The 17,157-nt window shown below is 46.6% G+C and overlaps 2 protein-coding genes across 2 annotated transcripts; both read right to left on the bottom strand.

Annotated features, from left to right (window-relative positions):
- Positions 1 to 762: 762 nt before the first annotated feature.
- Positions 763 to 3,399, bottom strand: LOC135823252 (uncharacterized). Its single transcript, XM_065336101.1, has one exon. It carries the CDS (start codon positions 3,148 to 3,150, stop codon positions 1,345 to 1,347), a length of 1,806 nt encoding a protein of 601 aa, XP_065192173.1. The 5' UTR covers positions 3,151 to 3,399; the 3' UTR covers positions 763 to 1,344.
- A 3,544-nt stretch (positions 3,400 to 6,943) lies between these two features.
- On the bottom strand, positions 6,944 to 9,783 carry LOC135822240 (uncharacterized). Its single transcript, XM_065334964.1, has one exon. It carries the CDS (start codon positions 9,565 to 9,567, stop codon positions 7,771 to 7,773), a length of 1,797 nt encoding a protein of 598 aa, XP_065191036.1. The 5' UTR covers positions 9,568 to 9,783; the 3' UTR covers positions 6,944 to 7,770.
- Positions 9,784 to 17,157: the final 7,374 nt, after the last annotated feature.

Raw genomic sequence — 17,157 nt, 5'->3', positions numbered from 1 at the left:
GAAACAGAGACAGAAAGAGGGAGACAGAAAGAGAGAGAGAGATAGAGAAATAGAGAGAGAGCTTGAGTAGGCCGCGGGCCGGACGATTGTGGTTCGGAGGCAACAACGTTGTGAATGGCCAACGGTCCTCAGCGTTTGGTCAGCACCTCCGTGAGCGACACTGACTAACGCTGCTATCTGGTGTTCACGAGTTGTTTGTCGTGCTGGAAACGGAGCGTCTCTGTAAGTTTGTATCCCTGGTGATGATTATGCCTGGAGACTCAGTGGAGAGCACTATATAAGTGGTGCTCTTCAGGCACAATCTTCCTCAGGCTACTCAAGCTTAACTGATGAGGGGTGAATTCCCCGAAACACTGTGTATTGAGCAGGGAGTGGTGCTTTCTTGCAGGTTTGCCGAGTGGAAGGTTCGATGGACTTCTCGTGTGCTCTGGATGGCAGTCGTGAGTCAGTCAAGTGAGAATTCAAGTCGGCCGGAATAGCGCAAGCTCCCATGTAGGGAGCAACACACAATTCCCCACGTATCGTCGAAGTCGCACCAACCTTTTCTTCACAGTGACTCTTTAGTTTTAAGTTTTAACAAATGCAAAAGTTATGCGATCGAGTTCACCAACTATTGTGCCCACATTTTTCCATGTTACAAAGTTTTTCCTTGGCTCACCATCTGAGCTCTAAATGCAAAAGGTGATAAAAAAATTCGTTCCGGGTGTGGTGAAATGTTAGTCGGTGCATACATGATACATGTACACAAGTAACGCAACGGGGTAAAACGTTAGAGGATAAGTCATAAACAGCAAAACAAGTCGAGAAAAACAGCGAGCTGATCAACCAATAGCTTTTGAGAGCGAGTCTATTCCTTCTCTATTTCCACGAGTAGGACATGTGGTGCCACACGTCGGCGTTCTACTGTTTGTGAACTCTCAGGTTGTGAGCTAATTACTATGGACATTCCAGCCATCCTGCTAGCTGCACCATGTTAGGTTCTTATGCAGCAAAGATATGCGTTGTTCATTAGAAGACAAGAAGTATAAAACTGCAAAGATTTAAATCTGAAAACATAGACAATTAGTCAAGTCAGGATGCACGCGTGCATACAAGTAGTTCAAGTCATACACACTACGACATAAGATACCACAGTAGACGGGACATGCCAAAATGTGGAGCTTCCTGGATCAAGTACTAACAATGACTACAGCTGCCTGGGGGCGTCCATGTCCTCCCCCAGTGTGGGAGGACTGGCAGCAAGGAGAGAAATTTCCTAGACGCCATGCTTCGAAGTGAATTGGCTATTCTAAAGCAGCCCCCCCCCCACCCATCAGGGACTTACTCATTCCTGGAAAAATACGCTCACACCATTATCGGCGAGCGGCTATCCAAGATGCGCTGTACCTGCAAGCTATCTCTCATACTGTGCGAGACCTGCTCCGTCAGCTGTACATCACGCATGGCTGGAATGAGACCCTTCTGGAAGGTTATGTCTAGCAGGTCATCAGCACTGCACACCTCTGGATACTGGCAGAGGGCCCACTTCAGGTAGATGGAAAACTCATCCCAATCCACGAAGCCATTGCTGTCCATATCAAGTGCTCGCAATGCTTTCTTTGTAGTAGTACAGCGGTAGCAGCCAAAGTACGGTGCCATGAACCCATGGTAGAATGAATCAAACTGCAAGCGATCATCACCCTGGATCTCGTCATTCTGATCCCACGTGTCCCACAGCTCCTTCACTTCAGCAATAAGCCGTTTGTGAGTTCCGTTGTCAATACCCACTGAAGCCAAGATGTCTCTCATCTGCTCCGTTAGCTGTCCACCCGAGCGGTCGAACAAGACAGCCAAGCCAAACTTGCTCATGTACTCCTCTTTGCGACCGGATCGAACATCATCCAGGATTGTCTCCTTCATGGCCTTGGCGATGTCGACTGTGAACTGAGGATCATCACCGAACTTTTCGACCAGCTTTTCCAGAATCATCTCTGGAGATGCCAGGGTAGTGATTCTCTTCTCTGGTTGAACACCAAAGAACTTGCCCATGTCGAACTGGCGCATGACGGTGACTGCGAAGCCAAACACCATATCCAAGGCTCGTTCACCATATAGAACTTGTCTAGGTGAAGGGTAGGAGCCAGTGGTAATCCTAGTCACCTCTCTAGCTGCACTTCTCATCTCCACACATTGATAGTTCTCCAGTACTTTGGTGTTGCCCAGTCTCACCAAGTTCATGACGGTCACTGTCGATGAGGCATGGCCAACTGCTGCTCCCTCCTCACACACGCTGGCCCATACTCCATTCGCTCCATACTGGAGACAACGCATAGTGGATGCAGTCTGGAAGTCCCACTGTTCATGAACATTAACTAACAAGTGTCCATCTTCCCAGCCGCAGGCGTCCATCACCTTTCTGACGCTCTTTGTCCACAAGCCCAGTTCCTCAGGAAGTGATTCCCCAAGGTCTTCATAGACGATACCAAATATACGCTCTTCAGTAGGCAGACAAGCCAGAAATCGAACAACCTCAAGCACGCGACCTGGTGCCTGTGCCATGGCTGCGGCAAAGTCTCGCAAGTTAATCATGAGCTTGGCAGATGGGTGCACCTCACGTCTGGTCCATCGGAAATACTTCATCATCAGCTGACACTGGTCCTCTATAGTCCACTTCGTGTCCCACTCACAGTCTACATTCGCCAAGTCGATCTCAAAGATCGTGTTCCTCACACCATACTTCTTATTCTTCAGACAGGCTACGGGGATTCGCTCTGTGTCATAACGTCCACCCGACAAGCCCTCTGTGACTTCGGAGAACGAGTAGTGGTTGCTCATGTCCTCACCCTTGTCTAACAGGTACTGACAGAAGTCGTCATCCACACGAGTCATATGGGCAAAGCACGCCACAATGATGTGCGTCATACCACACTTCTTCACCTGGTCGTAGATGGCGATCTTGTCCTTCAACGTATGACTACGCAGTTGGCCCACTGTGCTCATACATAGTGAATTGTCCAAGACGAACAGGTCCAAGTCACGAAGACGCTCTAAGCGATTTCGCCGAAAGTCAGTTACCTGCTGCGTCAGCTGGCAGACTTCATCGTCAACCACGTTCAGCTCAAGCCCAGATCCATGTTCTGCGTTAGTCTTACTTCCACCATTCTTGCGCATGTCCAATCACGTGACGCGGCTGTTAGTTACAAGGGACAGGATCTAGGAGATCAGCAACACCTACATTCAGCGAGACTCCGTATGTTGGCGACCTGTGTTGGGCCTTTCTTCAGTTTTGTCACGAACAACAACTGTTTCCGGTCTATTTCTGCGGGAAAGAGAATTCGACCCAGATGTACACTGTAGCTTGGTTTATCCAGAAGATAACAATGAGCTGCTAGCTAGGCAAGAGTGGTACATAAGGTATTATTCGACTAACTCACAATAATGTGTCATACACGCAGATCGACGCATCCATTTTATTCTCTTGTCGCACGATTTCTGAGGCTCTTCTCCCAGGCTTTGTGTCCCGGCACTTGCCAGGCCGCCGGGTTAACCACAATCGCACCTGTACCAGTCCTTAACCCATTGAGGGCTACAGGGCCTTTCATCTGAGACTCTGAAGAAAATGCTAAAAATATGGCCAATGTACAGCTCCACAACTTCATAGTCTAAGAAACTAGGTTGTTGAACTCTTGTGAAATGTTGACCAAGGCTATAATCATCACGCTGACCAACTCGATATAGTTCCTAGAAAGGGGAACAAGATGCTATACGACACGTAAGTTCATCCAAATTGCGTAAAATACGAAAAAGTCGGCAATTTGAGTTGAATCACCGGACGAAAAAGAAGAAAAAAAAGTATCCAAGCGGGATTCGTACCCGCAACCTCTCGTACTGAATGCCGGAAATGTACCGCTCGACTCTGGGGTCTCTTGCAACCCTACGCTGGAACACGGAGCTTAGTACGGTAGGATAGCCTGTCAGCCCGAGTATATTCGGGCTCAGCGCCCTGGCGTCATCCTGAATCCCGAATATATTCGGGCTCAGCAGTCAATGGGTTAAGAGGCTAAGTAAGTGTATGACTCCGAGACCGGGTGGCATGCACACGCACGTAATCTCGGCTAGTGACAATGCCAATGGGTAACGTTTGGTGGGACATGATGCAGTGTGCAAGCTGTGAAAGCTGTGCTACATAATCGCAGGGAGAAGGCTCCCGTGTGACTGTGTGACCGTGGTGTCCTAATGGAGTAATGTGCAATGTAGTCACTAAGTGGGTCCTGAAGTCCTGATCAAGTTCCTGACATACTCCAGGGAGATTCCATGCTGCCTGTTGTTGGGATACAGTACCATACACGTGCACCACCACCACCACCACCAGCAGCGCACAAGCAACAGGTTGCATCTGCGCTGCTCTCCGATTTGACCAATCATGTCAGTGCAATGCATGATGGTGGCCATTCTTGGTCCAATGTGCCCGTTCGTCTACTACTACTACTGTACATCATGAAGCTCACACCTATTACTAGAAGTAGTGTAGGATCCCTGCCTGGCTAGTACGGAAGTAATACGGAACTTTACCTTAGGTATATGTCAGTGTATCTCCGTATGTAAGCGTACGGAGTCTACTGCATAAAAGCTGCTGCGCATTTCTGTTTAGATTAGATTTTATAGCAACGACAAAGCCAACTCGAAGAAGAAGTAGTCAACCTCTAGGTGTGCACCGAGTGGTAGGCGCGGTGCAATCAACAAGAGTTAGTTTTATTCTTCTTCTCTCAGGTACACACCTGGGATATAATTATTAGTAAAAGGAGAAGCGTCAAATAAATAGGATTCAAGTTCTCTCCGGTGCACACCTGGAGGTTGAATACTTCTTCTTCTTGGTTTTGTCGTTGCTATAAAATCTCATCAAAACAGAAATGCGCAGCAGCCTTCATGCTACAAACGCCGTACGCTTACATACGGAGATACACTAAATATACATCAGGTAAAGTTCCGTATTAGTTCCGTATTACTTGATCTACTTCCGTATTAGCCGGGCAGGGATACTACAGTAGTAGCAATGGTACATTGCATTATTCTTTTTATTCCACGATGGCGTGACGCCAATAAGGACGATTGATAAGTGTGGTAGAACTTATATTAGCCAGAAACAGCTAGATGGAAATTAACCGGGGAGGCAAGAAGGAATGGATCATGTAAAACAAGCGGGGGCAATAACGTTAGCAGGGGTGATCGAGATAGTTTTAAAGTACATGTTCGACATTTCAGAAACCAGGGGATGCGCGGAGCAGGAACAGGTACTGCTGAAAAGAAGACTAGATGCATTGTTTCGGAAAGAATTTCTACGAGGTTGGGTTGTGATGTCGATAGGGAGTGACTTGTAGAGGGTGAGGGCACTGTTGATGGAGGGAATCTCGGTGCCTGTTTGTGTGTGCGTGTCCGATGGAGTAGGTCCTTCTCTGTCGAAGAGTGTATGGTTGGTGTTGACATTGTGGTACAATAAGTTGTTGTAGGTGTGGTGGGGAGGTTTGGTGGTGGATGTCCCATGCTAGTAGGACTTGTTTAACAAGGAGTCGTGAGCTAAGGGTGGGAAGTTTTGCGTGATGGAGGAGGGAATTGTGGTGAACTGGTGCAAAGAGGGAAATCCGAAGGCAGATGCGTATAGCACAGCGTTGAATTCTCTCCAGTGTGTCCCGCTGTTGCTGTGTGGTGTTGGAGAGGGGAAGGCTGCCATATTCGAGAACGGGTCGGATGTAGGTCGTGTATATTAATAGTAGGCTGGAAGCGGTCATTGTCAATTTGTGCCACGTGTCTTGTGGAGTTGGTGTAGTACAAGTAGGTTTTGCTTTGTTGGTGGTTTCTATGATGTGTTGGGTCACACTAGTACATGCTTCGTACAGCATCTATCTTTTTCCGAACTCATTTTGCACACTTTCTCTTTTCCCAACTCCAATGTTCATTGTATATACACAGATAGGAGATCCCCCCGATAGGCTTCAGCCTTTGGGTAATCCTGAAAAAAAGATTTTATTATTATTATGCAGGCGAATGCCCTTCGCAGTCGAAGTCAGGCTGCGGGCTGGTCAGCAGTATCTCTCTACCTCTAATAACATTACGTCATTGTACGTTTGCATGATTGGCAGAAGTAGTCACTGTCATAACAACAAGCCCTGACTACATTTGAATGCGTTGAGTTCTTTGTCCATTGACATTGAGGAACGGTACATGTACATAATAAATAATGTACTCGACACAAAGGTTCTATTTCAATCTGCAAAATGTGAGAACAACAGTCGCCGTGCACGCGTGTCTGTTGTTCTCACATTTTGCTGATTGTAATAAAGCCTTTGTGTCGAGTACATGTACCGTTCTTCAATGCAGGGTATTTACTACTCCCTGCTTCAATGTAACTGTACTACAGTACTATTGTACCGGTACTGTAGTACAGTCCTAATCATTGAACGTGATGAAAATCTACGTGAAGTACTGTACATGTAATGTCATTATCCCACATAGTGACACTGTACAGATCAGGTCGCCAGTTCAAGCCGTCGCACATCCGTATCCAGTCCAGCCATACTGGCTGAAAGTGAAAAAGAAAACCATGTCTCTCCACCCGAGTCCATTCATGTCACCTGTGTTCAGTGTTTTCTGTGGCACAATACTTGTATCTCAATGATTTCTGTGACACAAATACTTGTAACTGTTGTCTCAATGATTGAGCTCAATTCAAGTGGATAGGCATGCGTCTTGCCACCTGCCATCCAGTGCAAGGGCAAGAATCGGAACTCTGCTCATCTCGCTGCTGGTGTTTTCGATCTTGCTGCGCTTAGTTACTTCATACAATGGAACATTGACATACCCGTGATGGCAACGAATATTCCCCCAAGAAACATGCAGCAGGGGCTCGCAAGTCACAAGGTCAAAAACGAACACCACTGTTGTATCCACATCATCATCATCATCATCATCATCATGACTGCACCTTTGTGAACAGAATAATAATACCAATTTACTTGTTGGGATTACTTGCTTCACGCTAAAGTGATCCAGCAGCAGCCACCAAAACCAACTTCAGCCTGATAAGCTGATAACTGAAATCATAAACACTGAAGGCGAAGATAACTATCCAGCTAGCTGCACGAGGTGAGCACTTGGCTACTAGTATCCAAAAGTACATTCTGAGGCTATCACCCTAGCTGAGGCTATTGCATTTGCAGAGGTGGTGATTTTTTTAAAAACTAATATGGCATGGGCACATGCATGCATAACAGCCATTAGCACGAAGAGTGCCACGCATTATACTGTACATGTAGTGCATACCAACAAGATATACACAGAGAATTATCCAGCGAGCACCAGGCTGGGCCATTGCTCCACAAAAACGGAAAAAATGCTCCAAATCTTGATTGCTCTATTATTGAAATTGCTTTCTCCACGCAGGGATTTTTCAAATGCTGCAAACATGAGCAATACTATACAGACTTGGCAACATGGTATGCGTGGGTGGTTGCAAATCTCTAGTCGTGAACTAAACCAACTACCATGGATATTCCAACAGACACGCCATATATGGCAATCTGAAGATTCCTCGATCAAGTCACTGACATTGTCTACACTTGCCTGCAGGCGTCCAAGTCCTGCCGCAGTGTATGCAGGAGAGCTAGGCCAGGACACGCAATGAGCAGAGTGATTTCTATTGTCCAGAGCAGCGAGACAGGAAATATGCAAACCTAAGGCCGTGGAGACAATGGAACAATGCCTATCAGAGACATACTCGTAACTAGAATACCATGCTCACACCATTGTCGGCGATCGGCCATCCAGGAAGCGCAGAGCCGCAAGGCTGTCTCTCCTATCCTGTGTGGCCTCCTCCATCAGCTGTACATCGCGCATGGCTGGAATCAGACCCTTCTGGAAGGTTATGTCTAGCAAGTCGTCAGCACTGCACACCTCTGGATACTGGCAGAGCGCCCACTTCAGGTAGATCGCAAACTCATCCCAGTCCACAAAGCCATCACTGTCCATATCCAGTGCTCGCAATGCTTTCTTTGTAGTAGTACAGCGGTAGCAGCCAAAGTACGGTGCCATGAACCCATGGTAGAATGAATCAAACTGCAAGCGATCATCACCCTGGATCTCGTCATTCAGATCCCACTTGTCCCACAGCTCCTTCACTTCAGCAATGAGCCGTTTGTGAGTTTCATTGTCAGCACCCACAGCTGCCAAGATATCTCTCATTTTCGCCGATAGCTGACCACCCGAGCGGTCGAACAAGACAGCCAAGCCAAACTTGCTCATGTACTCCTCTTTGCGACCGGAGCGAACATCATCCAGGATCGTCTCCTTCATGGCCTTGGCAATGTCGATTGTGAACTGAGGATCTTCACCGAACTTTTCGACCAGCTTTTCCAGAATCATCTCTGGAGATGCCAGGGTAGTGATTCTCTTCTCTGGTTGAACACCAAAGAACTTGCCCATGTCGAACTGGCGCATGACGGTGACTGGGAAGCCGAACACCATATCCAAGGCTCGTTCACCATACAGAACTTGTCTAGGTGAAGGGTAGGAGCCAGTGGTGATCTTAGTCACCTCTCTAGCTGCACTTCTCATTTCCACACATTGATAGTTCTCCAGAACTTTGGTGTTGCCCAGTCTCACCAAGTTCATGACGGTCACTGTCGATGAAGCGTGGCCAACTGCTGCTCCCTCCTCACACACGCTTGCCCATACTCCATTCGCTCCATACTGGAGACAACGCATGGTGGACGCAGTCTGGAAGTCCCACTGTTCATGAACATGAATCAACAAGTGTCCATCTGCCCAGCCGCAGGCGTCCATCACCTTTCTGACGCTCTTTGTCCACAATCCCAGTTCCTCAGGAAGTGATTCCCCAAGGTCTTCATAGACGATACCAAATATACGCTCTTCAGTAGGTAGGCAAGCCAGAAATCGGACAACCTCAAGCACGCGACCTGGTGCCTGTGCCATGGCTGCGGCAAAGTCTCGCAAGTTAATCATGAGCTTGGCAGATGGGTGCACCTCACGTCTGGTCCATCGGAAATACTTCATCATCAGCTGACACTGGTCCTCTATAGTCCACTTTGTGTCCCACTCACAGTCTACATTCGCCAAGTCGATCTCAAAGATCGTGTTCCTCACACCATACTTCTTATTCTTCAGACAGGCTACGGGGATTCGCTCTGTGTCATAACGTCCACCCGACAAGCCCTCTGTGACTTCGGAGAACGAGTAGTGGTTGCTCATGTCCTCACCCTTGTCTAACAGGTACTGACAGAAGTCGTCGTCCACACGAGTCATGTGGGCAAAGCACGCCACAATGATGTGCGTCATACCACACTTCTTCACCTGGTCGTAGATGGCGATCTTGTTCTCCATCGTATGGCTACGCAGTTGGCCCACTGTGCTCTCGCGTAAAGAATTGTCCAAGACGAACAGGTCCAAGTCACGAAGACGCTCTAAGCGATTTCGCCGAAAGTCAGTTACCTGCTGCGTCAGCTGGCAGACTTCATCGTCAACCACGTTCAGCTCAGGCCCAGATCCGTTTGTCTTACTTCCACCATGCTTGTCCATGGTCTATGTTGCTAAAAGGGCCACGAGAATAGTTATACACAAACACTTTCAACCAGTCGCTTGTTGTTCTATTCACAAGATCTTGTCCAGCTTGTGCTAACAAAAGTGAGTTGCTAGCTAGACAAGTAGAGTAGTAGAAAAGGCAACATTCAAGTAACTAGTTAGTTACATAACACTCAAGCAAGTGTAAGTATGCGTCCAATGATGTACATTGGCGCATCGTTTTCTATGCTCTGGTCGTCGGACTTGGAACGTCTTTTTGTACTGGCAGCGGTGACTGACCCCACTCCACAATCGACATGTGTACCGGTTCTACTACGAACTCGATTCCCGGTACTAGTGCAGTGCTCCTGACTTTCTGGATTCCGCTCAGTGCAAGTGGCAGGACATGATCGATACAGTGCAGGCTGGACCAGGTGCATGGAGAACTATGCAGACAGAACGGTCAAACCATAACGCAGTCCATCATTGTCATCAACTAAGTACAGTACTGTAGGATACTGTAGGATACTGTAGGATACTGATTGATTGATTTTATTTTACTTCGCAAGTTCAAACGGGTTCCTGGCCCAGTGAAAGCGAAGGATAGAATTTGCCAAAATCCTAATGAGCAACAGCATAGGCAATACTGGCGTTCGGTTTGTTACAATTCGTCCTCGCGAAGCTTCCCCTTCATATTTTCATCTCTCAGTCCGATAATATTGGGCCTCCCAAGTAATAGGTGGGTGGTTGTTGCTTTGCGTTGTCGAATTGTGGTTTGACCGTTCTGTCTGGTCTTGCCGTCCCGTCATCATACCAGGCCAGCTTCCATGAAGAAGTAGTTGGAAGGCCGTTGGGTAGCGCTAACGAGCAGTGCTCAAGCTGACTGTCATGGCGTGGAATGTCTCAGTACATACTCCTTGCTAGTTTTATGCTAGATTGTGCACGTCTGACTTTAGTTGGTGGACTCGATCGCATAACTTGTGCCCGCAATTTCCATGTTACAATTTTTTTTACTTTACTTCAGGCACTGCTACATGTACTGTGTACCTGTTCTTGTTGTATTTAAGTTTTTTTTTAATAGGGAAAACTCCACAGACTATAATTATGTCTTTTCACAGGGCACCCTGCGTAAACTGCGTGAAAATGTAAGAAAACGTTGAATGAAGAAAACGGAGGCTGAACACTATAATGCCATTAAATACTAGTAGGGGCATTATGTGTTGCAAACGTTGTGGCGACTTCTTGCATTGTTGGTCATGAAACGAGTGCCATTTCTTATTCACTACTCTGGCATAGGTAGGGAGTGGAGCGGCTCTGTACAGTCATGTACATGTATGTCTTATGATTAAGCTTATACATGTACATGTAGTCTAGCCCCTTGTCCAAGGCATAAGCATGAGTGCATCTCGATTTCAGAGTATATATTATACCGGTATTACCGGTATTACTGTTAGCCCAGTATCATCAGCTAGCAGCAAAGGGACTAATCAGTAATTCAATTGCGCTCCTCGACTTGCCTCTTGTGTGGGTGCTTGGGACAATGACATTCTTGGTACAACGATGAAAAACAAAGCAAAGACAGCTACGTCATGTACAATGTAACTTGAAAAACAAGCACCATACAACACACAACATGTCTAGTACGCGCTTCCGCCACTGCAAGTGTGGCGGACTGTTCCTTCGAACCCAAACGGGGATGGCCATACCGATTGCGAGATCGAGAGCCACGCAAACACAATATGCACGATGAGCGACACCAACAACATCTCTCAATACTTGTACATACGATAGGATATCGCTTGCCCAGGTTCCGCGGCACCTTGTCTTGTACAACTGGTGTGTTCCCACTAGACCCACACGCAACGGGATGTCACTGCCTTGTGTTCATTTAAAATTCCTCCCTGTACTTGAAAGTTGAAATCCCCTTTGTTCACTGTGCATTCTCCCTATGGTCCGCCCTGCCCCTGACATGCACCAGTGCAGTATCAAGGAATAGTCAAACTAACTGTTACTTACGCTACTACTAACTAACTGTTACTTACGCTTTCCCTCCACATGTACATGTAAGTTGTAAGTGGTAACTAACAGATCTTGTCACCTCTCGTTCTCTTGTTCTCTCCTTTCCCTCTCATTATAAAAAATGTAGTTTTTAGTTAGGCGTGGTTACTTTAATACCACCCTTCATCTCATTCTCACTATTGGCAGTCTTACAGCGAGCCAGGATAGGTTGGGATAAATGATCGTAACAATGCAAATGAAGCAACCACTGAGTATGGCTCGCCACATACACACACACACACACACACACACACACACACACACACACACACACCTTTGGACCTTTGGAAAGCCCATCGCCGAAGGCGATGATAGCTATTAGGCGAGGCAGTAGTTCTTGTGTCGGGATAAATCATTCGGACGGCGAAAGTCGCGGCCGCAGACACAGACGAACACTCTTGGTTGGGGCTGGCTTGGTGGCTTCCGACGGCTACACACACACACACACACACACACACACACACACACACACACACACACACACACACACACACACACACATACACACACACACACAGAAGATACCGAAAGTCTGTGCGGTAACCAACCATACGGAAGGCAAGGTCCATCACGATATTCCGTCTTCGTCAAGTAGTTGAATGGATACCGGTTCAAGGGTCTGCAGGTCAGCCATGGAGATGCTCCTTTTTCCCTTGCCAACCCATTGCACCACAATTCATGTACATGTACAGCAAAGGAATGACCACTTGTCGGACAAAGCCTGTGTAAAGGCCGCATATGCGGATTGTGGCTGGCTCAGTCAGCTTGCAAACCTCATCAGTCCACTTTGCTACTTTATTTTTGATATACCGGTAATCACATTGTATTTTCACAACCCCCCCCCCCCCCCCCCCCGAGATGCCACTCTTTTTAGGACTGTACACTTCAACTTCAAGCATCATCATTCATCAGTGCCATTCATGACTCATGTGGTCCATGATTGTACCTACACAATCTCCGAACTAAATTCACACCACTCCGTGTCACCATGGTCACTGCCAATCACTCACTGCCTTCAGTTCAAATGGGGTGGGAGTAGTAATCAAGTTCAAGTGACTACAATCATGTATTCCCTGGTTCCAAGAATGGGCGGGGACACCAGGCATTATAATTATTGCGAAACATGTCACCGTTCTTCCCCAAGACAAGTCAGCTCAAAGACACTCATGATCCTGTTGACGGCCTAGTACGGGGCTGGCAGTACCTCAGTATGGGCCAGAATCAAAAACGAGAAGAATATGTGACCATTTTATATAGCATAATCATGATAATCCTAAGGCTAAGGCAAGAAGTGCATTGTACTGGTACATGTACTAACATTACAATATGCATGTACATTTATTGTACAATGTATGTGCAGATCTACTTGTACATGACATTGCACTGTCTTGACTCTTGTGTTGGTGGACCATGGAGCTCATACAGACTCAGTCATGTACAGGGTCCAGCGGATAATGCTCCGAAAATGTTCGTATACTGCTTATCATAAAGCTCCAAGAACTACCTCATACTACTGATTATAATGCTTCAACAAGGCCTATAATCCTCTTGGTTTTGAACAAAATCTAAAGGAAGGCTGCACATTGTCAAACTAACCAGGAAAGTATGCATTTAGCCGATCTGCCTCTGAAGCTGCTACAAATTCACAATATCTCTCATGAGCTCCAAGACTTCTTAGCACTATAAGACATGATCGTGTCTCCATTGGCTGCTCTCCATTGCAACTATTACTTTGATGCAGGGCTGTGGCTGAATAATGGGTGTATCAAATCTTTTCCCTTGCTTATCCATGTAGTGAGAGGTGAAACCATTATTGCTGGTGATCATTTGGGTGCTGGAAGCTTATCATGGGAAGTGATATTCCTGCCTGCAGTCTGTGCAGACAAGCTGTCACTGCTTCCACTCTGTGAAAAATGTCTTCATCTGAAACAGCTCACGTGAGGCAAGTTCCTGAGATCCCTCCCATTTGCAGAAATCCTGAACACAAGTGGTCAGAAGTTATTTTTCCGCTCTACATCCTCTGCTTGCGCTGTCTTCTTCTCCTGAGGTTGCGTGGAGACAAATGGTTGGCGACAATACTCTCCTTTTCTGATAGCACTTCTGTGACTTGACTGTAGGCCTTGCATTACAATCGTCCACGACGAACTGTACGTGCTTCACCAGGAAAGTAAGACATGCGCTGCTGAGCACTCATTTTTGAATCGACTTGGTACTGCGTCCATGAGGAATTCTAGTTTTTTCGAGCCTGGTGAGCTGGACTCAACAAAGACAGTTATTTGGAACAAGCTCTTTCTGTCTAGTCTAGGCTCCGGCGGATTATGCTCGCGAAATCAAGGAATTATGCTTTCATGGATTCTCGCATTATGCTCGTAAAATCCTCATATTATGCTTTGGCACCCGGGGATATATATTCACTTTGTTGTACTTATGGAGCCTCAAAGTTCGGGAAATTGTGCCTTTTTTCGTACTTGCAAGTGGCCATAAGTACAACAAAATGCATGTACAGTGCCGGCAACTGAAATCCGACCCCCTTGGCGGCGCCGCCAAGGGGGTCGGATTTCAGTTGCCGGCACTGTACATGAGTATTCCCATACCAAGGTGTCCATGCATGTAAGAGCCTAAGAGGTCAACATGGAAAAGAGAAAACAATACTTCTTCTATTCATTACTTGATTTCTTTTGTACTTTAGTAAAAACATTATTTCATTGCCAAATTAGTTTGAGTTACCTTTGAAAATTATCATGTTCACAGTGAACTGTCTTCGTAACCATCATACTCGTCCAACCGATGTCACCCTGGGCCTCACCCTGCGAATCAGCTCATCTCTCCCATAGCTCCACTTCTCCTTCCATCATGACCGAACATCAACCATACATCAATTTAGAGCAATATCCGTAGCCTGCAGTCATATCACGGCTGCTAGTATCCAGACTGGTCATGACTTCGTAACATGCATAATGTACAAATGTAATGTACATGTACACGGAGTTTTGCGGACTACCCGTCACTATCTCGTCCGCCCCGGGATACCTGATGGAGGCTGATTCACTCGCATCTTCTGCTATATGCACTGTGTCAGTGTGAGAAAGAACTTTGAAGAAGACGAGTTCGAGCATATACAATAATGTCTTGCCATGATTTCTGCCCTGCTTTTCATTGAAAACACTACCGGTATCTGCATGACCTCCGAACCCTTTGCCATGCATACCACCAGCACTGATCAGGTGCATTGTACACAGTTGTATAGCCTACATACTAGAACTGTGGTATAATCGTGTAGTTATACTCCTACCTCCGAGAGGATGCCAAATTATGCTCCAAATTTTCAACCACCAAATAATTATGCCAATAATTATGCCGGCATAATCCGCCGGTGCCTAGTCTAGTCTCCTCCATGGCTCTCCATGATTTCTAAAACAAACTCCTCGTAAATCATCGTTACGGATTTTGTGTAACAGCCTCAGTTGCAACGTTGGGCATGCTACATCACATGTACATTTACCTGACTACATTGCTACATGAAGACTTTATGTAGCAATGGCATTATGTGGTCAGGTAAATGTAGCATTAGTGCTAACGGTGCTACCGTGTCTAAACCATCACAAAGTCATGTGCCGGTACAATACATGGCGTTGTACCTCATGGCTTTAGCCGATTGTTGCTAAAAACCTGGGATTTCGGACATTATCCACTATGAAACTCGCTATGCCGCTCAAACCTCACATAATGTTCGCCTTGTTCCTTTCTAATGATCCATAATGCTCTGATAGACTGATAATGCCGAATATAATGCCGGCAGTGTTCCGAGATTTGTCGAATCCTGTTAAAAGATTCTTGGCATTGGTCGGATTTCGTCCATGTTCTATTTGTCGATACCCGCGAAGGCTCAGTGGATTCCAATCGGAGCAACCCACGTCCTCCAATCCGGGATTGCTCCGATTCTTTTCGCTATCAATAATTTCTCTGTTGGTGACAGAAGCGGATAAGTTTGCGCAGAGCAGAATGTTTTGAGTCTCCACGCTTTGAACGATTGTCGCTGTCAAGGACCATGAAACCAGTTTCCATTGTTCCCCGGTAGTTGCCTCCATCATCGAAAGCAAGACATTGTTATTGCCACTCGCCACGTTTGTTCAGTGAGATCTGTTTCATGTGGTGTGGGGGAAAAATTCACTTCCTGGACAATGTCGCTTCTCAGTCCAGTAGAATTTTTTTTAAGTGAGACGGATTTCACAAACAGACCTCTCAAGCTTGAGCCCGCCAATCACCATGATCACAGTCTCTGTCGGAACTGAGCGACCTTCCTTTACTTACATGTACACGTGCTGGTGCTACACTTCAGCAGGCTACACTACCTACAGCACCAGTGATGTGGACGCTGAATCTACATGCAACGCATCATGATCATGTACATGTACGTGCGACTGGTTACTTGATCACAGTAATACGGTGGATTAGCAAGACGAAATTCGCGTTCGCGTTCGCAAACATTTTTCAGTTCGCGAACTGCATTGCGAACTTTCGCATTTTTCGTTCGGAAAAGTAGTCGGAACACGAATCGCGGATTCGTGTCAGGGCAGTCATAAATTTACCACGCTGTACTGTCTGTAGACAATGTACGTCGTGTCAACATCATGCATGTGCGAATTCTGTTTGCTAATCCTTCTCATAACGCGAATTCCGTCACTGAGTTCGACTTTCCTTGGAGAGCGAACGCGAACGCGAATTTCGTCTTGCTAATCCTCCGTAATGTTGGATTCGACAAATCAAAAATGGCCGTAGAGCTGTGGCAAAATGCACTCCTCCACCCGTACCCCCCGACCTTCTGCAGGTGTGTGCATGTGTGAGTGCGGCTATTTTTTAAAAATGTTCATAGCCCCCCCCCCCCCCCAAAAAATGGGCATAGACCTTGGGCTCCTGATCTGAGGCCGTGAGGGAGTCGTAAAATGCGGTGTTTTTTTACTCCTTGGATTTGGGCATTGCATGTCCCCATGTGTACAATGTATGTGTTCGGTCCTATTCATGAACCACATCAATGCACATGCATGTAAGCATTAGGCACATGCATGTACATGCCCACTGAAACCCACTGCCTATTCATGCCGTGGTTATTCATGAACCAATCAACTTGTACATGCATAATAAGTGATGTATGCATGACTTTCGAGACTTTGAGGAAAGTCATGCATTCAAGTTCCTAATAATTCATGAACCCAAATGAATCCCGTAGCTCGTGGATTCTCTCAGGGCATGGGATCTTTCGAGGCCACACAGGAAACCTCAGCAGGCCAACAGCAAATCTGAATGCTGCCATGCCTGAGGGGGGCACCCGTGATTGTATCTCGAAAGATCACAGTCATTCCTGAACACACCATCCAGCAGCCAACACAACTTCACAAGATGACACCACCATTATACAACAAAATCTCAAAAAGCAATAAAGCAGTACTAGTAGCCTGAACTGAAGTAAAACTGCTATCCTTCCCCGCCCAGGGTGACAGGTGTTCTGTTCATACCCACTACCCAGCCGAAATCCAAGAGCCGCCTGCAAAA

Source organism: Sycon ciliatum, chromosome 8, assembly GCF_964019385.1.
Source record: "Sycon ciliatum chromosome 8, ocSycCili1.1, whole genome shotgun sequence".
Taxonomy (NCBI): domain Eukaryota; kingdom Metazoa; phylum Porifera; class Calcarea; order Leucosolenida; family Sycettidae; genus Sycon; species Sycon ciliatum.
The sequence above is the reverse complement of the archived record's forward strand: the minus strand, read 5'-3'. Positions and strand labels throughout refer to the sequence as shown.

Bases quoted from the DNA above. Each gene is read 5' to 3' on its own strand.
- LOC135823252 (XM_065336101.1), bottom strand. From the start codon at position 3,150: ATGCGCAAGAATGGTGGAAGTAAGACTAACGCAGAACATGGATCTGGG.
- LOC135822240 (XM_065334964.1), bottom strand. From the start codon at position 9,567: ATGGACAAGCATGGTGGAAGTAAGACAAACGGATCTGGGCCTGAGCTG.